Source organism: Ursus americanus, chromosome 22, assembly GCF_024610735.1.
Source record: "Ursus americanus isolate L20-20 chromosome 22, mUrsAme1.1.p, whole genome shotgun sequence".
NCBI lineage: Eukaryota > Metazoa > Chordata > Mammalia > Carnivora > Ursidae > Ursus > Ursus americanus.
The window spans coordinates 964,280-991,757 of record NC_142148.1 but is presented as its reverse complement, the minus strand read 5'-3'; the positions used below and the strand labels follow the sequence as shown (position 1 = coordinate 991,757).

Below are 27,478 nucleotides of genomic sequence, written 5' to 3'. Positions count from 1 at the left end.
CAGGGAAAGCCTGAGGGCGGAGGTGTGTCTGCGGGTGCGGCTCGGGTGTGGGCCGGCGAGGCCTGGCTCGCTGGCTGTCAGCGTGCACCCGGAGGCGCTGCGGCTGCTGGGCTGCAGGAGGAGCGTTCGAGTGCGGGCGGCAGGGGGAGGCGTTTCCGTGGGCAAACGTGTGGCCGCAGGGCGCCGGGCACGGTCGAGGGCGCCCGAGGGCGGCGTCCGGGTGAGCGGAGGAGCGCGCGGGGCGGGACGCGGGGAGTGTGCGCGGGAGGCACGGGGCGCGCAGTGCGTGTGTGCGCGTGTGCGCGGCGCGCGTGCCCCGCAGTTCTCAAGGACACCTCGGGGAGGCGGCGGCGGAGCCGGTGTCCGGGTGACGTCACCGCGCGCCCCAGTATAATCGCCCGGTGCCCGAGCCGAGCGCGGATACGCGCGGAGGCAACTGCGGCGGCGGCGGCGGGTGCGGGGACAGTCGCGCCCGGGCCGGCCTGGCCGAGCAGGAGCTGGGCGCCCACCGCGCTGACCCCGCGGACGCTCGGCTCCCAGCGGGCCCGCGGCGTTCGTGGACTTGCCCGGCTCTCTTCGTGGCGTCCACACGCCCTCCTGCGCCCGGGGCAGCGGCGTGCGGGGCCGGCGGGCGCCGAGGAGGAGGCGGGAACGGGCGGCGCTGGGAGTGGAGGCGGCAGCGGCCGAGGAGCGGCAGGCGGCGGCAGCTCCCGCCCGGGACGGGTAACTGCGCTGGGGGCCGGCCGGGGCGGGCCCGGCCAGCGGCCTCCCTGGGTCTCCCGTCTCTCCACCAACGGCTCGAGCGCCTTCTCCTCGGCCCCGGCCCCGGCCCCGGCGCGCGGGGAGGACGAGTTGGCGGGGTTGAAAAAGACACTGGTGTTCATCTCTGAGCATCGAGATTCTTTCTTTGAACCGCATTCGTTGGGCGCTCGTGGGTCGGGCCGGGGAGGGGACACAGCAGGGGGAGAACAGCTGCAGAGAATCTGGCGCTGCCCAGTCGGAACGGGCTCTGCACCTCTCGGCGGCCCGCGGGAGGCGGCCGGGCGCGCACACGCTCGCTCACCACCTCGGCTCCTGCTCCTCCTCGCCGAAATTCCATGGGGCTCCAGGCTTCGGGGACGCCCCCAAAGGGCTCGCTTGGGGCCCCCTCCCTGCTGCGGAAGGGAGAGAAGAGTGGGCTCCTCAGAGTTGGGGGCGGATCCGGGCTGGAGTCCGAGGAAGCACCGTCGGCGTGGCGCAGCGCCCCCGCCCCGCCCGCCCCGCGCCGAAGACGCCGGAGCGTTCGCGGCCTTTGGGCGAGGACCCCACGCGAGCCGGAGCCGCGGCCCCGACCCCGGCCCGGCCGCCCGCCGCTGCCTGAGGGCCCCTCTGCGTGTTCACAGCGGACCTTGATTTAATGTCTATACAATTAAGGCACGCGGTGAATGCCAAGAGAGGCGCCTCCGCCGCTCCTTTCTCATGGAAATGGCCCGCTAGCCCGGCCAGCGCGGCGCCCCTCCCGCGGGAGGAAGGCGAGCCCGGCCCCCGGCGGCCCCTCGCGCCGAGGACAAATCCGGCGAACAATGCGCCCGCCCAGAGGGCGGCCCAGCTGCCGGGCCGGGGACCAGGCCGCGGGACACAAAGGGGCCCGCTTGCCTCGGGCGTCGCAGGGCGGGCGGGGGTGACCGAGGGGAAGCCTGCGGTCCGGACGGAACTGCGGCCACCCGGCCTCGGCCCCCGGCCACGTGCGTCCGCAGCACGGGGCCCCGAAAGGCCCGCAGCGGGCGGCGGGGTGTCCGAGGAAGAGCGGAGGCCGGGAGACAAAGAGAGGGTCCGCAGGGAGCGACGGAGTGGGGGGTGGGGGCCGGCGGGGGGGGGGGTGCGCCGTGTGCCAGGAATCGGCTGTCGGGGTTAGGGGGGCTCGGTTTGGGGAGGTCGGACCACCTCGCGGGAGGGTCGGGGCGCTGTCCGCGGTGCTGGCGGTGGGCCGGCCCCGCGGGACAGGAGCGCCACGGGCGCGGGGCCAACTGTGTCCCGAAGGCCACTCGCCCCAACTGCGGGCCCTCTGGGCAGTTGCCATGGCAACGAGGGAGGGGGTGGGGTCTGAGGTCACTGCAAAGTCTGTCCTTCCTCAGTCCGCTCAGGCACGGGGTGGGGGTGGCTCCCACTGAGCTCCTGGAACTGCCTCCAAGCCTCCAGGAGGTGACTCCAAAAGGGATGGGGGAGGGGGAGGACGGTCTACACCTGCGTCCAGGATCCAAACCAGGACAGGTGTCTGCACCCGACCGCATCCCTCCCGAAGAAACCTCGCTCTGGACCATGCGGGACTCGGGCACGTGAGGCTCCGCAGCCGAAGGGGAAGATGGCAAGTCCCTCCCCCACCATCTGCAGCCGCAGTGACACCCACTCAGGTTTGCTGCAGGCATTTTGTTTTTCCGTCCTCGAGAGCCAGCGCCACCTGCTGGTGCCCTGGCAAGCAGTCTGTGTGGGCTCCTCCTGCCTCCCTTCACCCGCCAGGTCCCCCATCCCCGCCAGGCCCTCCAGCCACGGTCAGTGCGAGATGCAGGACAGGCGCCCCTTCCCCTCCGCAGGTCCCCAGCCCTGGCTTTGCAGTTGTGCAGACTGTCCTCTTAATGCCTGGGCAGGGGCTTTGGTCTCCCCAAATTTTCCCTCTGCAGAGACCCGGAAACCAGCACAAAAGGGACCACTTAGATTTCAGGGTGTGGCCCCTCACCCCCTCCTCTGGCTGCAGGGCGGGTCGCCTGCCTCCCCAGCTCTTTCTCTGCTCAGACATCCAACCTGTCCCTGAGATGCATGCTTCAGGCACAAGAAGTCAGGGGACCCCATCTTTCCACCTCTGCCCAAGTCAGGGTCACTGCAGAGGCCAAGGACAGAGCCCTCTAATCTCCTGCCCACCCCCACCTCCCCAGGAGAACAGGGAAGCACCAAGGTGGCCCCAGCAAGCTTCCGTATGATCATCATGCAGCAGAGCTGACCCCACAGCACTGATCCTGGGCTTGATGGCCCCTTCTCCTTCCTTCCCCTGAAGAGGGTGCAGATAGCACCCCCAAAGGCACTTCTAGTCTGGAGGGGACCCAGGGTCACTCCAGGACAGCACTGAAGGGACTGGGGGTGCAGCCCTGGGTCTGGGTGTCCCTGCTGGGCATGGAAGGAGTGTAGCCCTTGTCCATTCTGAGCTTTCTCTTGGGGCTGTTTCAGAACGTTCCTGGACAGGCAGAGTGGATGTTCCTTCCCAGAGAAGGTGGCCCCTGTGTCCATGGCTCTCCGGACCAAAGATGAGGCTGGGCTTTGTGCTTCCCACCGCTCTTCCTGGGGACTTGGTTCCTGATCAGAGTAGACCTTCGAGCCGTTAGCCAGACAGGGTGGAGGAGGACACCTAGAGCTGAGGAACGGCCCTTGCACTTTCCCTCAGGGTTGGGTAGTCTCTGCTGGTGGTCCCCCAGGAAGAAGTTGGGGAGCTCTGTCCTTCTAGAATCTTCCCACATTGGCATCACAGAGCACCAGCACCCCAGCCCCCTGGATGGGTCCAAGGTCTGTGGGGGTCTTGGGGCCTCCAATGAGCAGTACTCACCAGGGCTGGGTTGCAGATAAATGACTGCTGCATTGCGGGAGGGCCATGTGCCCAGGCCAGAGCCTAGACTTCAAGGGCTGAGCCCAAAATCTGCACTCTGCACCCCACTCAGCGCTGTCTGTGCTCAGCCTCCCTCCTTCCCACACAGGGGCTCACATATACCCACACACAGACCACTGATCCCACTCCAGAGGAAGAGCTGGATCCCCTGACTAGTGCAAAATGCCCCCAAGATACCCCCTATGGAGGTGCTGGGGAGTCATTCTAGAGGCAACAAGCTTGAATGAGTGCTCAGAACACCCCGAGATTAGGCTAGGCACCAAACTGGGGTCCAGCTCAGGGCTCTCCAGCAGGAGACCATCCAGTGTGGGGCCAGTGAGGAGGACATGAGCAGATGGCAAGGGACCCTCCATTTGGCCTGCCAAGGCTGTTGCTGCCCATTCCTAGCCTCCTCTCAGACTCTTCCAGGTGTCCCCTCTGGATTTCCCAGCACCAGCCCACTCATGATGCAGCCAGAGGGAGGCACTGCCGAGCCAGAGTGGCCCCTTCCCCCACTTGGGTCTCCTTGGCCCTGCTCTGGTCTCACTGGGCAGGCCTCTGGCTGGGGCAGATTGGGAGCTGGGCTCTCTGGGCTGTTTGCCCCTAAGCCTGGACACTGGTAGTGGATGATCCCATAGAGTGCAGACCCTTGGCAGCCCTGCCTTCACCTCTGGGCTCCCAGTAGCCAGGGGGGGTGGGGTGCAGGGTAGCGAAGTCTGGGGGGAGCTGAGAGTCTGGAAATAAGGGTGAAGTTTTGCTTCCCCTCAGAGAGGACTTGCACAGACCACCTTGGCTCCCTGTGAGGAGTCAGCAGCAGCCAAGACAAGAATGGCCACGGAGATGGACATGTGCCTGCCCTCCCCAGGCCTACACATGACCTCTGCCAGCCAGGCTGATCCCCAAACCCTCACGACCCAGGGAGCTCGCAGCAGGAAGGCAGGGGTGGGAGTCACCCCTGTGCTGGGCAACAGGCACCAGAAATGATTCAAGAGAGGCCCATCTACAAGCCATTCCTACAGATGCTCTGAAGGCGGGGGGGCCTGCTAAACACTGAGGGCAGTCAGCCCTCTTCCCCAAGCCAGGGGCGAGGAACTGAACAAGAGGGAAAATGACAGCCCCTTCAGACAACAAGGTTCTGCTTACGGGGGTGCCAAGCCCCACCTCAGGAGCTCAGCCATATTCGGCAGGTTCTTCCTGGCTGCCGCGAGATACCTGTGGGTCCCTGCAGCCTCTCCCGTCCCCACTCTCCAATCTGAGGCCCCCATGGTCTCCAGGCAGGGCTGGACTTCAGCATCACCATCAGTGGGGAACTCCACATTCCAGCCTGGCCAGGAGTGTATGCCAGGAGCTCCAGGCACTTGGGAGGGCACCTGAGCTGTCCTCCAGACGCTTCTATTGAGACCTCCTAGGCTGGGACTGACACCTGTGTGCAGCCCCAGCGAAGTCCGGCCCTATGGGTAGAGTCTGCACACCACAGGAGTGGATGACCAACAAGAACAGGCTTGGGACACTCCCAGCCCTGGGCTGTGCCCTGTCATGGCTCAAAAAGTGCACGGTCATCACTCCACAGCAGGCACTGTCTCTGCAGGCCTGCCCCACACACCGGCTCAGGGAGAATCTCCAAGAACAGCCAAACAGCACAGAACCCTCCATTCTGGCACCCGCGGAGACCTGGATCTGTCACTGGGCCCTCCTGCAAGGGCCAGTGCTCACAATGTGAGGGCACCCTGCAGGATTCTGTACCCAGACAGGGCCCAGAGGGACCCCGGGCACTGAAGGGACAGCAGAGGCCAGCCCCTCCCCATGCAGAGATTGCCCCTTGCCACAGCACCTCAGGCCAGGGGAGGAGGGACACCCAGGCCTACATGAGGTGAGGCCCCTCTATACCCAGATGCTCTTCATTCATTCATCCAACAAATATTTTTGAGCCTCTCACAGGGACCAGGCCACAGGTGCCTCCAAGATCTGGGCAAGCCTGCAGAACATGGGACCCTGATGGGCAGAGGATAACACGGGTTCCTGCACTCCTCCCAGGAACCCAGCTGGAACAGAGTCTGGGACACAGCAGGAGCTTCTTAATGACAGGAGACAGGAAGGTGGGCCCCCCACAGCCATCAGACATGAGCAGTCTCAGGCCTCACCCCATTATTTCACCTCCCTGTGCCTCTGTTTCCTCATCTGTGGCTGGGGAGTGAGCTCAGATGTGATCACTCAGTAAGTGTAAGCAGTTATCATCACCACCACCATCATCATTATCAACACCATCATCACTACCATCGTCATCACCACCACCATTACCATCACCATCTGCACTGTCATCAACATCACCAGCAGCAGCAGAACCAACACCATCATCATCACTACCATTGTCATCACCACCACCATTACCACTACCACCACCACCATCTGCACTGTCATCATCATCACCAGCAGCAACACCATCACCACTATCACCATCAACATCATCACCACCACCATCATTATCACCATCATCATCACCACCATCACCATCATCATCATCACCACCACCATTACCAACACCATCATCACTACCATTATCATCACCACTACCATTACCACCATCACCATCATCACCATCACCACCATCATCATCACCATCACCACCATCATCACCATCATCATCACCACCACCATCATCATCATCATCACCATCATCATCACCACCACCACCATTACCAACATCATCATCACTACCATTGTCATCACCACTACCGTTACCACCATCACCATCATCACCATCACCACCATCATCATCATCATCACCACCATCACCATCATCATCACCACCACCACCATTACCAACACCATCATCACTACCATTGTCATCACCACTACCATTACCACCATCACCACCATCACCATCATCACCATCATCATCACCATCATCATCACCATCACCACCATCATCATCACCATCATCACCATCATCACCACCATCACCATCATCACCACCACCATTACCAACACCATCATCACTACCACTGTCATCACCACTACCATTACCACCATCACCACCATCACCATCATCACCATCACCACCATCATCACCACCATCATCAACAGCAGCAGCATCACCATCATCAAACTCACAGGGTAAGGCCATTAGAACCCCCTCTAGCTGGTTCTGTTTTTAGTTCCCTGAAGCAGTGGGGGTGGGCACAATGAAGAGGATGTAGGACCACTGTAACTGCCACTGAAAGGTCACTTGGAAAACCCACGTGCTCCTAGAAGGGTGACTGCATGCTGAGGATACAGGAAAGGCTGTGATGGGGCAGAGACGAGAGCTGCATGGTGAGGTGTAGAGCACTTAGTGACAGATAGCTGGGTGTGTGATGCTTAGGTCCCCCACCATACATGAGGGCAGCTCTCCTCATGCCACGGAGGCCCCCAGCCATCACTGCCCAAGCAGCCCCAGACCCAGCTGACCCTTGAGCCATTTCCAATGTCCTTTCCTCACAATCCTCCAAAATGTCAGGAAAGATCCCTGTCTTGGCACCCAAACTGCATCTCCCCAACCACTTCACACCCAGGAAAGTGCAGAACCTCTAAGGGCAAGCAGGTTTTGCTTCCTGGTTTAGAAGGCTTGGTGGCCATCCTCCTCAGAGCCTATCTGCCCAAAGTTTGGAGATGGTGCCCTAAGAGCCTGCAGAAAGGCCTGTTTCTAGCTAAATCCCACTTTCCTCTTGTGCAGAGAACCCAGGAGGTGTTCTGCCCCAGCAGCCAGATGGAGGGGAAGGCAGGATCCCCCCCGCAAGGGCCCTGTTTGTGTGGGATCATTATCATCTTTACAACTGAGTGCGTCCCCAAGGCCTATGTGTACACGCATGTGTGCGTATGCATAGGCATGAGTGTGCACATGTTCACATATGTTGGTATGTGCATGGTTACATGTGTGCGCACAATTGTGTATGTATATGCCACGTGCATGTGTGTGTTCATCTGTGCATTTATATGTAGTTGGTGTGTGTGCACGTGTGTCTATGCACCCAGAACACAGAGGGCAGCTTGAGGCTAGGGAAGAACCAGCAGCCCTCTGGGCCTCTGGAGTCCCGGTGGCTCAGTGCACTCCTGCCCGTCGCCTTTGCCCATGCTCCAATGGGAAGGCTTTTCTCCTACCCCCCTCACCTGTTCCCCAAATCGCCCTTCAGACCTCAACTTGACGCTTGTCTTCTGGAGGCTTCCCTGACTACCCAAGGACAGTCGTCAAAGCCCCAGTGTTCCCAAGGTACAGGTTCTCCTTTTGTCATTTTCTTATTCCTCCCCACCTGGGGTCCTTCACTGGCCACCAGGGCTGGGGACTGGCCAAGAGAGGCAGACCAGAATCCTTGCCATCGTCCCAGGCTGCTCAAAGTCTACCTTTCTCTCCAAGCAGGTTCTGCCCTCCAGGCCAGGTAGGGCCCCACCCCCATCCTGGTGTCCACCAGGTGGCACCCCTCTACGACCAGTAAAACCATGGACACAGGCAAGAGCAGAACCAGCTCTGCGACATTCCCACCTGGAACCCCAGGTCACCAGGTGCAGACTAGATTTGGCCAGCCACAGGCTTCACTGCTCCCACAGGCCACCATCCCAGGGAGGCCAGGTGGGCTACTTGTCTTCTGGGTGGCACCCACGTTTACTGCCCTACCCCTGTGCAGCTGGGACTCTGAGCCCCAGGAGTCCCCCAGAAGGCTGGGACCCCACCCCTGGTTCTCAGGGGTGGAGACAGACATGGAGCCTGCTCAGGTCAGGGTCACTGCTCAGGGCAGGACCAGCTCCCAGCAAGCAGCTGGGGCACAGCCTCCAGCTTCTGGCCTCCTCACCTGCTGCCCTGACCATGTCCCTCTGAGATGATGATCCTGTGCCCTTGCCCACTGCTGACCTCCTGCTGCAGATGCCTCATTGCCTGCTGCTCTCCCACCTGCGCCCAGATACCCCCAACCCCCCAACCCCCAGGTATGGGCTAACCTTCCTGCCCTGTGCTTGCTGGGGAGACCACAGACTTCTGGCCCCCTGCCCCGGGACGCTGAGCAGCTCCCAGCCCTGGCTCCTCCTGCATCCTGGCCTTCTCCAGGAAGATCTCCCAGCCAAGCACCCACCTACACTGCCCCCTCCTCCCTCTGGTGTTCCTGCAGTAGCAGGCCACCGTCTGCTCGCCCTCTGACATACTCTGATCCCTGGGAGGGGTTCATCCCCCAGCTGGTCCAGTGGCCCTCAGTGGCAAGGGACTGTGTCACCAAGCTCTGTTCCCTTGAAGGGAGTTGATGACTAGAGCCCCAGAGGCTGAGCTCCAGTTTCCAGTGACTTTAGGGATTGGGGGGAGAGGGAGGGGAAAGCCCTGAAGGAAGGAACAAATCTACTCCGTATGGTGGCAGGATTCAGGCCCTGCACCAAGAGCACACCTGGGCAGGAAGGAGACCCAGACAGTAGCCCAGGGGAGAGGGGAGCCGGCCAAAGGGTGCCATTCAGCCGACTGTAAGGGAGGAGCCACAGGCACCGTCCCTCTGGCCTTGGTGGGACTGTCGCAGGACTCAGGCATGAAGCACGGGGACCTCATCCTACCAGGGCCACATGAGAACCCTCACCAGCAGCATACCTGGATGCGAGGCAGGGAGCAGCCATCCAGCCCACAGTGCACCACTGAAACCCACAGCGGGGTGCAGATGACAGCTGTCACGCAACACAGCACTCAGATGATGGCTCCCACGAGCTGCAGGTCAGTGTCAGCTAGGGGAACTCTGCGGTGCACCACCCCTCGCCAGCAGGAAGGGCCCCATGGTGCTGCCAGCTGCCAGGAAGCAGCAGCCTTTGGCATGCCCAGGTCAAAAGGGGGCATGCTCCGGGCATCAGCACCCAGCCGGCCCAGCCCTGGGACCCCCAACACCTACCTCTGCTGGCAGGTGCCCCCTTTCTCTTTGTGCCGGCCCCCAGACTAAACCCACACCCACTTCCACAGGCCAACCGTGCAGGGCTTCCCTGGCCACAAAGGCATGCTCACGGTGCGCTGGACCTGGAACAGCAATCACCAGCTGCCCTCGACCTCCTACATCTGCAGAGGCAGCCACCGAGGGACCAGCCACCCAAGGAGCCCTGCAAGGGGTGGAACAGACCCTAGAGCCTCCCCATTAGGCCTGCAAGAAGGTGTGGGGAGGGGGCTGAGGGGGTCAGTGGAGTGTCGACCTTGGCACTTCCTCCAGACACAGGGTAAGAGCCTGGCCCACAAGGCTTCCTCCCCTCCCCAGAATGCTGTAAAGGACACCGTTGTGTTAATGACCAAACTAGAACCAGACGGAGCCTCAGATGTAAGAGTCACAGCCCTGTCACACTCGCTGAAGAGCCTGACAAGCTGCGGTCAAAACCACGTTGGAGCACGTGGGTCAAAGAGGCACCGCACACCTCAAATAGTGCACAAAATGTGCTTACACGCACACCTGCATACATGCACACCTGCAGGCGGCTCAGCACACACCCCTGCACACACACCTGCACACCCTGCACACACCTGCATACACACACCTGCATACATGCACATGGCTCAGCACACACCCCTGCACACACACCCCTGCACACACCTGCACACACACACCTGCATACATGCACATGGCTCAGCACACACCCCTGCACACACCCCTGCACACACCCCTGCACACCCTGTACACACCTGCATACATGCATACCTGCACACGGCTCAGCACACACCCCTGCACACACACCCCTGCACACCCTGCACACACCACACACACACCTGCATACATGCACATGGCTCAGCACACACCCCTGCACACACCTGCATACACACACCTGCATACATGCACACGGCTCAGCACACACCCCTGCACACACACCCCTGCACACCCTGCACACACCTGCACACACACACCTGCATACATGCACATGGCTCAGCACACACCCCTGCACACACACCTGCACACCCTGCACACACCTGCATACATGCATACCTGCACACGGCTCAGCACACACCCCTGCACACACACCCCTGCACACCCTGCACACACCTGCACACACACACCTGCATACATGCACATGGCTCAGCACACACCCCTGCACACACACCCCTGCACACCCTGCACACACCTGCACACACATACCTGCATGCATGCACATGGCTCAGCATGCACACACCGTACACTTGCACACACCTGCACGTCTGATCACATACATGTATAACACACTTGCACACACACCTGGATATACATACATGCACACATGTACACACATGCACGTACACAGCGAGCACATGATGAAGGAAATGGGGCAAAATGCTAACAAGCAAATCCAGGTAAAAGGTATTCTACCATTCTTGTTTTTGCAACTCTTCTGTAAACTTGTCCTTACTCCAAATAAAAAGTTAGGAAACAAGAGATGCAGCCCACAGCTCCTGCACCCGCACTCAGCTGGCTGGGCCTGCGGTATGGGGGCCCTCCACTTGGCAGGAATGCCCTCTGCCACGGGGCATGGCACCTGGGTGTCTGGGTCAACTCTTGCATGGCCCACCGCAGCTTCAGGGCACCCTGTCCGTCTCCATGTCCACTTCCAGCTGGCGGGCCAGTCTTGGACAGCCCAAGTCTGTCTCGAGGCCTCAGAGCTGGCAGGAAGGGAACGAGGAGCCGGGGTCACTGCTGCACACCAGGGCACTCGGCACGGGTCCAGCAGGCACTTGTCACCTGGGAGCCTTGAGTTCCATCCAGCTGCAGGCAGAGGTTGGTCATTCTGAGTCAGGCAGACTGCACTCTGGGAGGGGGTCACAAACACCATGCAGGCGGTCTACAGCGGGACCTCGCAAGGCCTCGAGAACTTGCTGCTCTGAGACAACCCTCACGCCCTGTGCTGCCATAGGTGCCGGCAGGTTGGGGCACCTCCCAGGTCGCTCCCGGAGCTGCCCTACAAGGAGATCACTTCTCAGGGGTACAGCCCAAGCCTGTTCCTGACTCTTCTCAAGCAAGGGCAGGTGGCACAAGCGGGAGGAGACCTCGTCTGTGTGCAGGGCTGACCCTCCATCCCGCATCCAGGGGGCACCAAAGCCTGTGCCCGGCTGCCAGGGAAGGAGGGATCTGAACACTTACTTCCCAGCGAGTGGCCACTCGTCACACCTTCGCCCAGATCCTCTTCTGGGGTGGGGGTGGGGGCTTTGCAGTAAACAAAGACGGACTCTGAGACAGTCCACTGGATGTTCCCAGCTTAAATAAGATTCACCCTGACTCCCATCCACAAAAGAATTATAGTAAAGACGTCATGCAGGACAACTGTTCAAATACCTCTTCTGACACATTGGTTTTGGGGAAAAAAACCTGAACGTGCAAATCTCAACTCCAAGCTGAGCGAGAGGCGATGGACCACGTGGGGCACGGGCAGGGAGAGCCTGGGGAGGAGGGAGAGGCAGTTTATCTGCACAACTGTCGTGTATGCCCCGGGCCCCGTCACTTGCCCACAGTACTCCCCGACACAGGCCCAACGAGGACCCCACTCCCTGACCACAGCCAGGAAACTAAGCTGGTGATCTGCTTTTGCCCTACCGGAGTGAGAAGAGCTCCTCGATCTCAGGCCATGAGGCACCAGAAGCAGCACAGGACCCCAGCTGGACAGAAGTCACCAGCAGGCAGGACCGGCCAGCATTCTCTCCGTGACTCCCCCTCATCAGCTAAATACAAAAGAGCCACCTGTGAACGGCGTGCCTCTGGGTAAAAGCTAGAGCTGACTCGGTGGGCTTTGGGGGGCAGACACTAATATCATGCAGCCCTTTATAAGCAAAACCTGTCCTGCTTAGAACTGCGTGCACCCCTATAACCCTTCCCCGCAACACACACATTCTTTCCTTCCTTGGATGTGGTTTCCTCCCTCGAGGGTGAGTGTGGGAGGCAACCCCTGACCTCTGCTCCCAGGGGCCAGTCTGGCTGGCAGGGTTTGGAGGGAGCCTTCATACTAGGTGACATCTAATGAACTGATCTCATTAGACAAATCGAGTGGCCGTCCCAACCACTGTTCCTTGGTAACAAACACCTGGCCCCTTGCTTGCCTAGGAAAGCCCTGGACCCCCTGCTGCTTTGACCCCAACTGAAGGTGGGGGCACTGCTCAGCCAGTTGTCTTGCAAGCAGGGACCACTTAATCTTTAAGGGAGCCCGGTGGCCAAGCATGCGGAAGAAAACGGCACCCAAGTTCTGATCCGCACTTTCTTAAAATAAAATCCGAGAAATCATTCTGAGCAAACACAGAGCTGCATCTGTCCGGGCAGAATACTTACCAGGTGGGGAGTGTAAAATCTCCAGCTTGACCCGTCAGGGCGCAGGGCTGGGCTTCCTGTGCTCACGGGCTGTGCCCTCACACTGAAGACTGGGTCCTGGCAGGGCACGCACCCAGGAAAGCACGTGAGAAAGTGCTCTGGGGTTCTGCTCACGTGCCGTGTCCTTATCTCTATCTCAAACTTCAAAACCCTTAAGGTTTGTGCATCTGTCTGTAAATCTTACTGCAACAGTAAGACAAACTGAAAACGCATTAAACGATTTTACTTGAGAGACAGAGATAGTGAGAGAGAGCACAAGTGGGGAGGAGCAGAGGGAGAAGCAGACTCCCCGCTAAGCAAGGAGCCTGATGCGGGGCTTGATCTCTGGACCCTGAGATCATGACCTGAGCCGAAGGCAGACGCTTCACCAGCTGAGCCACCCAGGCGCCCCAAGCATTCAACTTCCTGATGTGCATGCTGACTTAAGAGAGCCTGCTGGTGTCTGCAGCTGACAAGCAGAGGAAGAAGGCTGATGCTGGCATCCGGGCGGTGGACGCACAACGCTCACAGAACTCCTGCAACTTTGCTTAGGTCTGAAAAGGCTCGCAGTATTTTGGGGGAACTACAAACTCTGATAACTGGATTTTTAAGAAGGTCCCCAGCTGGCTCAGTCAGTAGAGCACACACTCTTCACCTCAGGGTCCTGAGTCCAACCCCACAATGGGCTGGAGAAAATTTAAAAAAGAAGTTTCTCTACTCTTTTCCACAAAGCACAGTGCAGGGAGAGCAAAGTTAGGGTACTGTGCGGTTTCAGGGGATTACTGGCTCCCTGCCGCAGACAAGAGAACCAGACGCAGCTAAGAACAACATCGACCCATCAAATGGGGGTGAAGAATGACAGGACAGCAGATTTGCTAAATAGGTATTGTTTATTAAGGCTTGTATTCTCCAGAGGAAAAGTTATCCGATGTTGTCCGTGACTCTGTACGGGCTGTAACGGTTCAGAGAGTGACACGTTCTCAATACAAGTCTAAATAATACAGCTTAAACTTTAACTCAGAGGGTCTTTTGGAGTAAATAGTTTTCAGAAGGTATTTGCTCTCTAAACAGTCAGATCCCCTACAATGGGCACGTGCAGACCATGGGCCGGAGCGACAGGCGTGAGCACCATTTTCATGCTTAGGGTCAGACTCCAGGCGGCAGCAAGTCCTTCAAGGTCCCTCATTCCACAACACAGGACAGCAAATTCAGTTTCTCAAAGGTTTTTTGTTTGCTTTTTTTTAAAAAACCCATTGGACAGGAGAACGAAATCCGCCGCACACGGAAGGGAGTCGCGGCACTGGCTGTGCTAGGAGGTCTGCGTGTGAAGCTCAGCATCGTGGGCAGACGACTGGACTCAGAACGGCACCGCGACTCGCACGTGAAGAGCGGGGGTTAGGACAATCCGCTCGCAGCTGGGCAAGGCCGACCGCGGAGCCCAACCCTCCGCCAGCCGCCCCACGTCCGCCCCACCGGGTGGAGGAGCCGCGAGGGACGCGGCGGCTGCTGCGGGGCCTGACGCTCCGCGCCAACACGGCATGCTCACCGGATCTGAAAAACTCAAACCTATCTTTCTGTCTAGTAGAAAAATCAAACGGACAGACTAGCATCTTAGACAGATAATGGGTAATAAAATGGCAAACTGGCCGAACGAGGTGATCATTAACCTGTCGATTTCAGCATTTTGAAAAGTATTTTAACAGAATACAGTAAATGACAAAACAAGCCACGGTTTCTCGTGTTTGCTAGAAAGCAATAAAGGGTGAGAAAGACATCCCCCTAAAGATGTTAAATGACAGTGACTCAAAATAAGGACATAATTTCTGCCAAACAACAGAACCTTTGGGACGTATGAGGTTTTCTGTTCTGTCGTGAAGGGTGCTTGTGTTTCACATTAGGTCTGACTGATAAGCGGACAAAAGACACTCCTTTATTAGCGACCTCTGTAATACTATGATACATAGAAAAATACAAATGAACACAGATCCATCTGGGCAAGAATAAAAGACAAAGAGCGTAAAGATGCAACGAGCCGGGCCCTGCACAAGACAACAGCACCAAGCACACGTTCTCTTAAACGTTTTCAGTCAAATGTCAGAACACAGAAGAAACTGGTTTATCCTCATTGTTTGTTTCGGTTCTGCCGTTCCTGTAAAAAGAAAGAGGGTTTAGCAAACTGAGTGAACGTGCCACACACAGTCCCTTGGAAGTGAGGTCCCAGGCTGCCCAGTGGGCTGCGGCCCCGCCCTGCACCGGTGCACCCCGCCGGCACTGGCACAGGCCACAGCAGCACGGGGACAGGCCTCCGAGGGCCGGCCACCCACCCACAGCATCCCCTGCTCGAGGTGAGGCCCCCATGGCCAGGTTTGTTTCCAGCACACACAGAACCACCTCTCCCCACGCCTGCCTGTCTGGCTTCTCATCAACAGGGTCAGAAGCCATGTCGGTCCTTAAAACGCTGCAACTAAGCTCAGCCTGAGACGTGGAGACTGGGTCTAAGAAGCAGCGCACTGATGGTGTTCTGGCGGAATGTCAAATCTCTCTCGAGCTCACTGGAGGCCAAAGCCTCAAAGCCGTGACTGGCCTCAGTCTGCCTGTAGTCAGGTACCCGACGGACCAAGACTGCTCTTCCCAAACCCCACTCGCTAATGCAAGTTTAGGACCCTAGAATCTCAAAACACCAACCGGGACACGGGCAGAAATTTACCCGTAACCTCACACAACTTCCAGAACCTAGTGAGCTTCCGGAAAAGACCCAAGTGCCACAGGAGCTAAGCTAAACCACGTCCACGGACAGCCGCTGCCAGCCCAGAACCCAGCTCTCCAGCTGCACCACCAATGACCTCTCTGCTCTAGCCCTGTAAAGTCCGCAACTCAGTATTTTATTTTTTACTCTAAAAGAGTTAAAAACACAGGATTCCACTAACTGGAAATAACGACAAGTCCCCCTCTTTCCCACACCAACGGAGGAGGAACCAGCTCATTTTCACGTCTCATAAACTGAGTTGTAACAGCAGGTGTGGCTTCTAAAACGGCGAACAGCACTGTTACCTACATGCCCATCATGTGCCTTTCAGCTAAAATGGGGCGCAAACCCGTCTCCTGTCAAAGGACGTTCAATTAAAAAAAGCAAGTTTTAGTATCAGAAAAGCAGAACAAATCTTGGGATGGACTCTCTCAGACAAACCAGCTTTACAAAGTGTTACGCTGTCCTTATTTTTCCCGTTTCTGGGCCAATTCACGGGCATCTGAGCCCCGTTCCTCAGCACACAGAGTCACTCCAGCAGGCTATGCCAGCTCAGGCCTGGGACTTTCTCAGTCGTGGGGCAGGAAACGGAGCTGACCTCACCGCCCACCATGAGGCTTGCACTCTGGGTTCCAGACGCTCGCTCCCTGTTATCAAATGTCTGCATTCCAGACCTACCCCACCCCCAGCTTCTCTTTACCACCTGGATGAAGAGTTCAAGATTAAGACATTGGGTTTTCGAGGAAGAAAGCAGCAACCAGGCTTTCCATCTGCTGAGGGCAGGATCTGCAGCCCCAGCAGCCCCGCTGGCCCACCCCAGTGCCGCAGAATGTCATTCCTAAGTGTTCTGGACAGAAGCTGTACACTGTGGTCCCAATCACTATGTTCTCTAAAAATGGAAAAGTTACACAGTGACATCCACTTACACGTCCCGCTGGTGACCACACTTGGGAAGCCCAGGTGATGATGCCCATACCCTCCCACGACCGCGCTGCCCCTGCCCCAGGCCACTGGGGACCGGCAGTCACCAGGCCCCACCCAGTGAGCACAGCTTTCAGCCTCGGCCCTGGCCCTCAAGAGCCCATGTCCGAGGAAGCCAGACTCACCTTGCGCACCACCTCCTCCTCCTCCTGGCGTTTCTCATAGTGAGAGAAGTCGTCAAAGATCGAGGTGGTGTGCTTGTAGGAAGCGATAATTTTCAGCACTTGCTTTGCTTTCTCCAAGGGCACCTCCTGGGTGTCGCGGGAGTTGGTGACCGGCTTGTTGTCATTATTCTCCAGTCTGATGTGCCGGAGCTGGTTATTGGGCACGTCCTTGACAAAAATCCACTTCACGTCAAACTTGCCCTTCCACTTGTCCTGAGACCAGACCCCGGCGCTCGTGCCGTAGTCCACGGGTGACGTCATCTCCGCCACCCCGCAGAAGTGCCCACTCCCGTTGACGCTGAAGAGCAGGTACACAGGCCCCTTGCTGCCGGCGGCGCGGAACGCCCCGTCCAGACGCTTGTTGCCGTGCTCCGTGCTGCACCAGATGGAGTACTTGATGGAGCGGTGGATGTCATCCTCAGAGTAGCTTTTTATGATGAACACGCGTCCGCTTTTAAGATTCCAATCAAACTCTTTAGGGTTATAGCTGTGGGCAGCTTTCAGTTTTTCAAGCACGGGGTGGGACTCCGTGGTGGGGGCAGAATTAGGCTGGGTATTCCCAGGAGAGTTAACATCACCGCCTGTCCCTCCGCTCTGCCCAAATGCTGCATTTCTGTTGCGAGGGGCGACCCAGCGGGTTTGGGGTGGCTGCTGAGGGTTCGGATACTGTGGTTGGGCCAGAGGGGGAGGCTGAGCGGGAAGAGGCTGCACAACCGGCTGGGGCTGTGGGGCAGCCTGGGGGGCCGGTGCCTGCTGCGGAGCCGGCGCCTTGGGCACGGGCCCCTTGTTGTCCCAAGTGCCAATGTCCATGTTATGCTTTATCGGTGGAGGGGGCAGGGCGGCCCCGATTACAGGTCCGCTTTTTGCTTTCATTTTCGGCTGTGGTTTTGCCGGCTTGCTGGCAATGGCAGCCCACGAGGTCGGCTTTGAAACCGGCAGATTTACGTTTGTCCCACCGTTGCCAGAAAGGACACCAGTCATCGCCACACTGCTAACGACCGACCCCACAGTCTTGACGGCAGAGGTGGTGACGTCCCCGATCTTCAGGCCCACCATGCCCTGCTCCAGGCTGTTCATTCCAGGGGCCTTGTTCAGGGTGTCGCTGTGAAAGCCCGTCTGCCCGTCCACAATCGTGCCACCCAGAGAGCTTGGCGGGTAAGTGTAGCTGCTCCCATACGCGGAGCTCTGAGCCTGCTGCCCCTGAGACCCACTTGTCCCCCAGGCTGAGAAGGCAGGGTTTTCGGGGAAAAAATTAAACCTGTGCTGATAGATGTTGTTCCCCAGGCCCCCAGGCTGCCCAAAAACAGCATCGTGCATAAAATGATGGTCTCCGTTACTGAGCTGTCCATAGGTGGTGAGGTACGGGATCGGAGGGTCCCCTCCAGTAGACCAGGGTGCCTCATTGAGGGAGTAAGGAAATCCGATGGACGGTGGGTAATAGCTGGACAGGTAAGGATCCGCCATGGAGGGGTAACTGTTACTCTGGGGAAACAAGCACGGGACGAGTTAGACCGCTTTCAAGACACAACCCGGAGGGGACTTCCTGCATAGGTACAGGCTGACTGCAGGGCACCATCACTGCCAACGGGAAGGCTAAGAGCACCGACTGAGAACAAAGCCAGGACTGAGAGAAGCCCGGTGGCCACCTGCAACATCCTGGATCCGGGTGACGTGACCGGGCTCAGCCACTCTACCACTGGCTGTCTGCACGCTACTCAGCAGCCCCTCTCCTGCCTCGAGGAGCAGACTGTTTAACCCTAAAGGAACCTGGAGTGAGGAATAAACCCGTCGGACTGGCCACGATGCTGACCCACATCCTGACAGCACGGGCAGCACAGCGGAAGGTGGGAAGCTTCAGAAAGGCAATGAGAGGTTTCAAGCCTCAGGACAAGCTGGGCCACTCAGGGAGATTCACCCCACAACCTGGTCTCAAGCTCTCAGACTGCTCAACATGCCTGGGTGTCCCACCCCACCTGCAACACCCTTTCCCACACGCCTCTCCTGATAGCCCAGCCCCTCTTTTGCATCCAAAGGGGTCTCGCCCTCTCACATCCCCACCCTGTCCTGGGCGTTGCCTTGGGCTCTCACAGTGGCTCTGGCAGCACGGAGGCCCCGGCTGGCTCCTTCACCAAAACTCCATGTCCTGCCTGCTCTCTGAACCAGAGAGGCCCTCGCATCGGGCTCCAACCAAACCTGGGGTCCCTGACTGAGGAAACACCTGTGTGGCAGCCGGCCCAGGGTGCAGATTTATACCTGGGCTCCGCAGTTCTGACAAGGCGTCCCCTTGAGGGGAGACTCATTGGGGCCCTGGCCAGAACTGGGCCCCTCAGGCCATACCACTGTGGGTGACTTAAATGGTTTCCTGGGGGGCATGAGTGCTGGGGGGTGTTGAGGGGTGTGCGGCAGGGTGGAGGTTTCCCGCCCAGGACAGCTGATCTAAGAGTGGAAAGGCTGTAAAGGAAAATGAGAGTGGGGGGCAGCAGAAAGCTTTCCAGTCTCTGACACCATCTTCTGACTGGTCCCCATCCTCTCCCCTACCTTCCACCCAAATGACCAGAAAGTTCTACATGGAGAGCACTGGCTAGAGACCTCCTCCTTCAACCCCACACCTATCTTCAGGTGAGAAGACCTGCTGCCCTGGCTGGCACTGGGTGTCCGCTGCCACCTCCAGTCCCAGAGACCCGCCAAGGTGGGAGCTGGGCTGAGCAGCCAGAGAGGGCTGGAGGACCAGACAAGCAAGCACCTCTGCTTCCCTGCGGTGGGATGTGGAGTAACTCTGCAGACCCCCCAGAGGACCCTAGGGAGAACAGGCTGGTCCCCCAGCAGTCCCAGTGCAACACGTGCCTGTGGTGACCGGGCCCCTGGCGGCCAGTCTCCACGGCCACCTCCTGCCTCCCTGTCCCATCTGGGATTCTTGGTGCTTCAGGCATCACAGTTCCTTCCTGCTGGCTGCTCCCCTTGACGGCAGACTATTCCAAAATCAGTTTTTAAAATGCAGCAACTATTTCCCTGTAACAAAAATCCTTGAGATGTTGGGGCGCTTGGGTGGAGCAGTCATTGGGCGTCTGCCTTCGGCGCAGGGTGTGATCCTGGCGTTCTGGGATTGAGCCCCACATCAGGCTCCTCCGCTAGGAGCCTGCTTCTTCCTCTCCCACTCCCCCTGCTTGTGTTCCCTCTCTCGCTGGCTTTCTCTGTCAAATAAATAAAATCTTAAAAAAAAAAAAAAATCCTTGAGATGCTTGGGAAGTTTAAAAAAAAAAAAGACAACGAATGGCCACCATCAATGTCCTACAAGCCTCAGAGAGCTGGTGCTACCCTCCTCTGAAAGGATTTCAAAGCCCCTTTCCTATAACCTCTCCCTCAGTTTGCCTGCACCCAACCTGGGCCCTCAAGCCTCTCGAGGGGGCCGGTCAAGAGGGACAGCGAATCACCAGGTCTGGGCAGAGGACATGCTCTGTGTAACAAGGGGCAGCCCCAAGGGCAGAAGCCTCAGGCGCCGGACCTCAGCAGCCAAAGATGGTTCAACAAGACCCCAGGTGCTCTCTGCACAGGACTCCCACGGGCACCTCACTTGTAACTCACACTTAAGCCTTAACTGTAACAGGACATAATTTGAGACCCGAGACGACATATGTTACCGTAACCACTTAAAGTCCTACCGGTGAGTGGACAACCCTAGCATTCCAATCCCACTGACCCCGCTGTGCAGAGGGGTGGTTCTCAGCGGCTTCCAAACAGGACTGTCCAGGGGGAAGACGTAGGCAGGGGGGTGTCTGGGAGAGAAGGGTCAGCCCTGGTGGCGGCCCTGAGCGGACTTAACCCTCTCTCCTCCTGGGCTCTGTCAACACAGGCAGGTCACGATGCAGCGAGTGCCCATGGTGCTGCAGCTTACTGAAAAGTCATGGAACGACTAGGACTACAGATCTTTCTTGTGTACTACGTTCTTAAAGCAAAGGGAATGAAGACTCCTCACTTACAGTTCCCAGATGAAGGAGCGGTCCTGCATCAAGAGTGTCCTGACGAGTGGCTGCAGGCCCACCAGCGGCTGTCCCACCATGCACCATGGTGCACCCTGCACTAGCACCCATGCGGTCCTTCTCCGCACAGGCCCTGGCACTCCCCGAGCAGCCCACCACCAACACCCGGGAGGTGGGCTCCAGGCCAGTGCTGCCTGCCTCCTCCTGACACTGCCCATCCTCACCTGGGCTCGAGGGGTGTCCAGCAGGCTGTGTGTAAGCCTACTTCCCGCCTATACCCCTACGTTACTGTCAGCCGTTTCCTGCTACATCGGTCATCTTTCTTTCAAAGCTCTGAAAGCCAAGCAACAAATCAGTCTGTAAAACTCTGTGAAGCCAATCATTCGCCCAGTGAGAAGACCTGGGTGCGTTCACCCCCTCCCTTGCTCTCTGGACCTACATACATCCCCTCCCAGCCATGCTGAGAGGGAAGCAGCCCCAGGCAGTCCGCCGGTCCGTCCGCAGCACGTAGGGGACGACGGCTCCGGCCTCAACTTCCAGCAAAACTGACATTTTACTTGCTTGTGAAGGTGATCTGGAACGAGACCCCCACTGATGGGGCCTCACCCCGGACACGGCCAGATGCAGCCCGAACGCCTGCTCCCGACAGACGTGCTGCCACCTCAGCGCTGCTCAGCCTGGCTCACTGACACCAAACAATCAGGCTACTCAGCCCGCTATGCACCCAGGGCTGCCAAGGAGCAGTCCAGCTACCGAGGATGCAGGCGTGCACTCTGAGCACAGCAAACACACGCCAGGCTCTCCCTCAGCACGTCGGAACGCAACCAATCTCCGTAAGGACAGCGCAGATAAAACCACCACCCCGACCGATGCTCTCACACATGAGACTTCTCATCATAGCCTTCGATAGAATACAGGACCTCGAAAAAGGGAGGCTGGCATGCCTTCGGGGTGAGGTTAGGTGACAGAAGAAAGACGCTGCCGGGTGCTCGACTCTTCAGGTGCCTCCGTGAGGCCACGTCCAAAATGATTTCACAGATTTCAAAGTCAGTGACTGCTATCCCTACATCATTTTCATTAAAAAACCATAAAAAAACAAAATAATCTATTCTAAAATTCGAACTTTTTCATACTTGATAAAATTTAGCCACACAAGAAAGAAAAGAAACTCACTCTGAATGGCCAAAACTGAAGCTTAAGTAAATTATGTAAACAGGGAAAGGATCAAAGAAACGCAGAGACGAGGCATGCAGCTCTGAGACCCAGCAGGTACACGCGGCGGGAGCCCTGGGGATGCAGGTCAGGCTGTGTGTGTCCCTGCATAAGAGGACTGCTGCTGCAGGCCCCCGCCTAGTGGGGCTGTGTGCAGGGGACACAGTTCCTGACACAGAGGACATCTGCCTCTGCCTCCAGCTTGAGACACGTGGTTCTGAGAAAGGAGACAACAAGAAGTACGCTAAGATCCCACTGGGCCCTGCCAGCCGCACTACGTGATGGCCTGTCCCCACTGAGTGACTGGCATCACTGTAAGCCACAGCCAACAGGACCACGTTCCTTGACGGCCCCTCCCATCACCCAAGCCCACCACGACCGCCCGGCACAGAGCGAGCCATCAGCAACGGGGCTTGCGGGCTCTTCACGTGAAGAGGACCATCGACAGGGCGTGGGTGTAGCCTGGCTTTGTGCTGCTGGGTGAAACCCCCCAAACCCACCAGAAACCCAGGGCGACAGCTGAGTGCAATTCTCAAGACAAGTTTGTCTTTTTATAAACCGAACACCTTTCCAGGCCAGACAGAAGCTCCCTGCAAAGCGTAAGGAGGTACAAATTTCAACTTAACCACAAGGGGACTTCTGAGAGCTGGTGTACCAGGTCCATGAAGAGACGCGGAGAGCCCAGGACACCCTGACCCTAAAGCACTCAGGTGGTGCTGCTCCAAGTGCAGAACAGACATCCCCACACAAGGGTGGCGGCCGGCATGGCTTTCCAGAAGAATGCTTCAGGACAAGGTGAAACAAACTACAAGTAACCAACACTAAGACTCAGAAGAGGAGAGTTTACACAACGTTCCTATAAAATGAACATGTCCTATTACACTGAGAGCACAACTGAATTATTGAGGAAAAACTAGGAAAGCTTACTCCTGTTCCTTTCTGTCCCTGTCGCATATGACCACGCAAACTGAGTACATTCTGAGTATAGTCCCAGGTGCCCTTGCTTAACTCCCGTAGTGCCCACACGGCCTGGCGCCTCGCCCAGAATCCCACCCAGAGCCCCCCACCCACAATCCCCACACGGAACCCCTCTGCTCCCCAGCGCTCTCTCCCCCCCACCTCTAAAGCTGACTAACACGGATTCCGTATTCCACGTCACACAAGCGGATCATCAGGACGGTCCTGGGGGCAACTAGCAAGGAAAAAAAGCACAGCAGAAGCAAAGTCCTGAGACCATTCTGCAGGAAAACTCACCCAGCCGGAGGACAACACTTCCGCTACAGCGCATTCCAAATTAAATTAACTTGAAAGGTCCGCTATGAAAGACTTTCGTAATCATCCCAGGTATTAACACTTCAAACACAAAAACAGAAAGAGCTTCCAACTTGCTACCACAAACTTCTGGGTTAAACCAACCACAAAGTACCAGGGGCTGCCGGCTCACTGTGGTGGCCGCACACAGGACGACGAGTCACTAGTGAAGCCGAACCCTTCACACGCGCGCAGCACGTCGACGACACCTCGCTGAAGACCAGCACACCACGGAGACTGCAAGGGTGCGCTCCCAGCCACACAAGCCACTTCTCTCCCTCAGCCAGCAGCACTCGCACCCTCAATCCAAGACCCGGACGACCGGCACACAGGAGCTTTCCTCAACCGGGGTCTTCACCAGCAGAGTCCAAAACTGGGGGTGTCACCAATTCCAGCGGCTCGCCCGCAAGCAGGCCACACGGCATGGTGCCCACACCCACACACCCACCCGTGAAGAAAGGAGTAACAAATGCAAGCACAAAAGGGGCCCTTGCCATGTGTGGGAAGAGACACATCGCCCCGCCCCCCACCCCTTCAGTGGGGAACCAAGCTCCACCACCTGGGCACACCAGGCCTCTCCACTCCCGTTCCTTCATCCCCAGAACAAGGGGACCAGAAGCATCAGGAACTAAGAGCTCCCCTGTGTTACCTGCTTCCTACACTCCAACAGTGGGGTGTTTCTGGAAAATCTGTTCTCAGTCAAGAACACGGATTTGCTATTAAGCAATGTGATTATTAACCATCTTGCTGAAAACCACACACACCCTAACAGCCAGGACGAACAGCAGCTGTTGTGAGGCGTCCACCTACAGTGGCCTTCGCAGCCAGCTTCCCCAGGGTCAAATGGCTGGAATGACCCTCCTGACGGAAAATCATCTGCTCCACTTCCAACGAAGTCCTCCGGAATAACATGAAAGCTCCCGCCTTATAAAAACATTTCAAGTGTATTTGAAAGAATCCCCCCACCACCTTTCTCTGGTTAAAACTTAGAACACACTACTGCTATGATATTCAAACCACGTAAGGAAAAAATAAGATACCAAAATAAAATAAGTCCATTTAACTTGTTGCTATTATCTCTGGCAATGCATCACTGAGGCGAGGGCAGCTCTACTCTGCAGCACCTCGTCCTGCCCAAGGAGGGGCAGATTCTTGGGGGAGGGGGGTTCTATAAAGGGTCTCCCGGGTGCCTTTGCTGCTGACCCGCTCAACGCAATAAGAAGGACAAAGAACGGAAAAAGTTCTAAGAAGTTCTAAGACACTTTAGATAACGGCAGACTAAGATAAAAAAAGGCAAAATCACTTTATTCTGCTGCAAGAAGAGGCAAAGTTTGGTTTTATTCTAAAACAAACCGACAAAGTACATGTAAAAAGTGGTAGACATCATGCTTAAACCTAGACTCCAACTAGCCCAGTGATTTTAACCAGGGCAAGCTGGCCCCCAGGAGACACTGCCGAGACATTTTTGGTTGTCATGCTGGTGTGTGTGTAGGGCAGTCAGTTACTAATGGCACCTTGTGGATGAAAGCCAGGAAGGCTGCTAAACATCCTGCAGCAACAAACACCCCCCAAGGCATGTTTCAGTCCAAAACATCTGTAGGGCCAAGTATCTAAGAAATGGGCAGCTGTGACCTACCCGGGTCTACACGGCTACCAGCTGGAGCTTCACGTGGCCCACCTACTGTTATGCTGCCAACGATTCTACGAGCAGTTACCACAACCAGTGCTATTGAAAAGGAACCTGAGGCAAGAGAAGACAAGCCACTTAAGGAGGTGTCACGGAGTCAGAGGTGGAGTGAAGATTCAAACCCAAGGCCAAAGTCTGGCTCCAAAGCTTGGTTCTTAGATGCTCTCCTACACCACAACTCCAACTGCCCAGAGCTAAAATAACTCACCAGGAAGTTTCAGAGAACGACGCACACCTCCACTCTGTCAAAAGCAGCGCATCACTGAGCCATCAACGCTGAGGCCAACAGACGTCCACTTGCATACAGCCTCCGTTGGACATTGTTTCCCAGAGAGCACACCAGCCCCACCGCACTCATGCCCCATGTTTAACTCAAGGCTACTCGTCCAAGCAAGTCGTCAGCACGCTCCCTATTTCTAGTACTTCATGTTGTGCTTCTTGGTTGTTAGGGTAATAAAGTCAGAAACGTAACACTACAGGCGCAGTACAAAACTCAATCAAAACTAACACAGAAATATAGGTTATGAAAAAAGAAATATAGGTTATAAACAAAACAAAACAAAAACTCACCTGATTTGACTGTCCAGAAAGGTAGGGCTCAAAGTCATTGTCATGGACCGTATCCTTCTGATGCAAAGAACCATTTTGTACTAAAACAAGAAGTTGAAAAACATTATCTTTGAATTTTAAAAAATTACTTTTAAGCATAGAAATCAAAAGTAGTAAAGTCTATGTCCATCAATTCCTAAAAGTTGCTTTTATTTAAAAAGGAACACGATCAGTATGCTGCGGATTATTTACATAACTAATTACAATGATGATGCAGAACTTCCAATAGTTTTCATTGTTTTTGAAAAAGATTTAATCATAATTTGGTAGAAGTTGACAAGATACAGGTGCAGACAAAATAACGCAAGGAACTTGTAACTGGGTTCTGGTAAAGACGGTCTGGTCTGGGAAGACTATGTAGGCCAAAGAGAGGCTGGTGCTTCCAAAGGCCCCACTGTGCGTGCAGGCCAGAGACCCAGGGAGCATCCAGCGCAGCTGGGAGAGGCTGTAACTGTATGACGTGTCTGAGCTCATTGTTGTCCAGCTCTCCACGTACTTTCCACTGCTACAATGCTCAGCCAAAAAAGGAAAGGAAAGGTAAATAAAGTGTTGGGCTTTTTCCAATCTTAAAACATGATGAACCATATTTGGTTACACCCGAGTAACACACACTGGTTAAAAACCGTCTTCCGAGTAAACATTAAGTGTCACTTACGGGTTCTCACCAGAGTGAGTTTTGGGGGTTTATCCGAAGCCCCAACATCACAAGAGAGGACCAGAGACTCAGAAAGCAAGGGCTGGTAACTGCTGGGGTCTGGAGCTAGCTGGCAGGGCCAAGGGCTGATCGGGGTCCCCCAGAGCCTCCCCGCGGGCCTGCAGACAGTCAGCAGGCCCCTCAGCCTCCTTCCCTCCCCCCATTCCAATCCGCCCTCCTGCAGCGGGGACAGGGGATCACTCTAACCACCCATTTATTTACTTCTTGAAAAGCCCGTTTTCAGACTGTCAAACCTCCCCAAATACTACAACCTAAAATTTTTTCTCCCGGAAGCACACGGGAGAAAAGTTTCCGGTTCCAGATGCCCTTCCTAGACCTTTCCTTCCCCGGCACGGTCCGCTGTCTCTCGGGGGGCTCCTGCCCCTCCTCCGCCACTCCAGGACCTGCAGAGCCCGTGCCAACCTGGCTTACCTTTATTATCTTGTCCTTTTGTTCTCTGTGTCGCCGCAGGCCGGGACGTGCGCGCAGACGGAACCCGGGGGAGAGGGAAACACAAAGTTATTCACGAGCACCCGTCCCAGGCGTGCGGCGCGCGCCGGCAAGAACGGGCCCCACGCTCACGGGCGCCCCCGACCCCCCGCACCCCCGGCCTTCCGGCCCCGCTACCTGGGGGTCCACGCTGGTGGCCGACATGCTTCATGAACAGCCCGGCGCGGCGCGGGGCCGGGGCGCCCGCCGGCTCGGGCCTCCCCGCGAGGCCGGGCCTGTCACCCGCGCTCTCGCGGCCCCGGGCCCGCCGCCTCCTCCCCGGGCGCCGGCCGGGCGGCGGCGGCGGCGACTACTGGGCGCGCGGGCCGCTCGCGGGGCGCGGCGCAGGGCAACAAGACTGGACGGGACGCACTGACGAGGCACCGACTCCAATGGCGGCGGCGGCGACGGCGGAGACCAGGCTGCGCGACGTCAGCGCGCGCAGGGCAGGCCGGGAGCGCCGACCGGCCGCCACGCGCCGCGCCTGCGCGCCATCGCGCGGCGGGACGGATCTCGCGCCCGGGTCCTGGTATCGCGCGGCGGGGGCGGGGCGAGTCCGGGAAGTCACGTGGGTGCCCTCTCCAGCCCGGCCGCGGGGGGCCGAGCGGGAAGCGGCGGGTGGTTAGCGGCCGGCCTCTTCGGGGGTGCACTTGCCCGGCCTAGCGCCTGCAGCCTTAGCCCCTGGCGCCTTGTGCGTATCCCTGAGGTCTGAAGAAGCTG

The 27,478-nt window shown here is 57.4% G+C and overlaps 1 protein-coding gene across 1 annotated transcript; it reads right to left on the bottom strand.

Annotated features, from left to right (window-relative positions):
• Positions 1-13,759: 13,759 nt before the first annotated feature.
• Positions 13,760-27,180, bottom strand: YTHDF1 (YTH N6-methyladenosine RNA binding protein F1). The gene is made up of 5 exons (XM_045794887.2): positions 26,897-27,180; positions 26,702-26,726; positions 25,537-25,616; positions 16,741-18,261; positions 13,760-15,037 (listed from the first exon to the last, which is right to left on the bottom strand). The coding sequence occupies exons 1-5, from the start codon at positions 26,921-26,923 to the stop codon at positions 15,011-15,013; spliced, it is 1,680 nt and encodes a 559-aa protein (XP_045650843.1). The 5' UTR covers positions 26,924-27,180; the 3' UTR covers positions 13,760-15,010.
• Between the last annotated feature and the right edge of the window lie 298 nt (positions 27,181-27,478).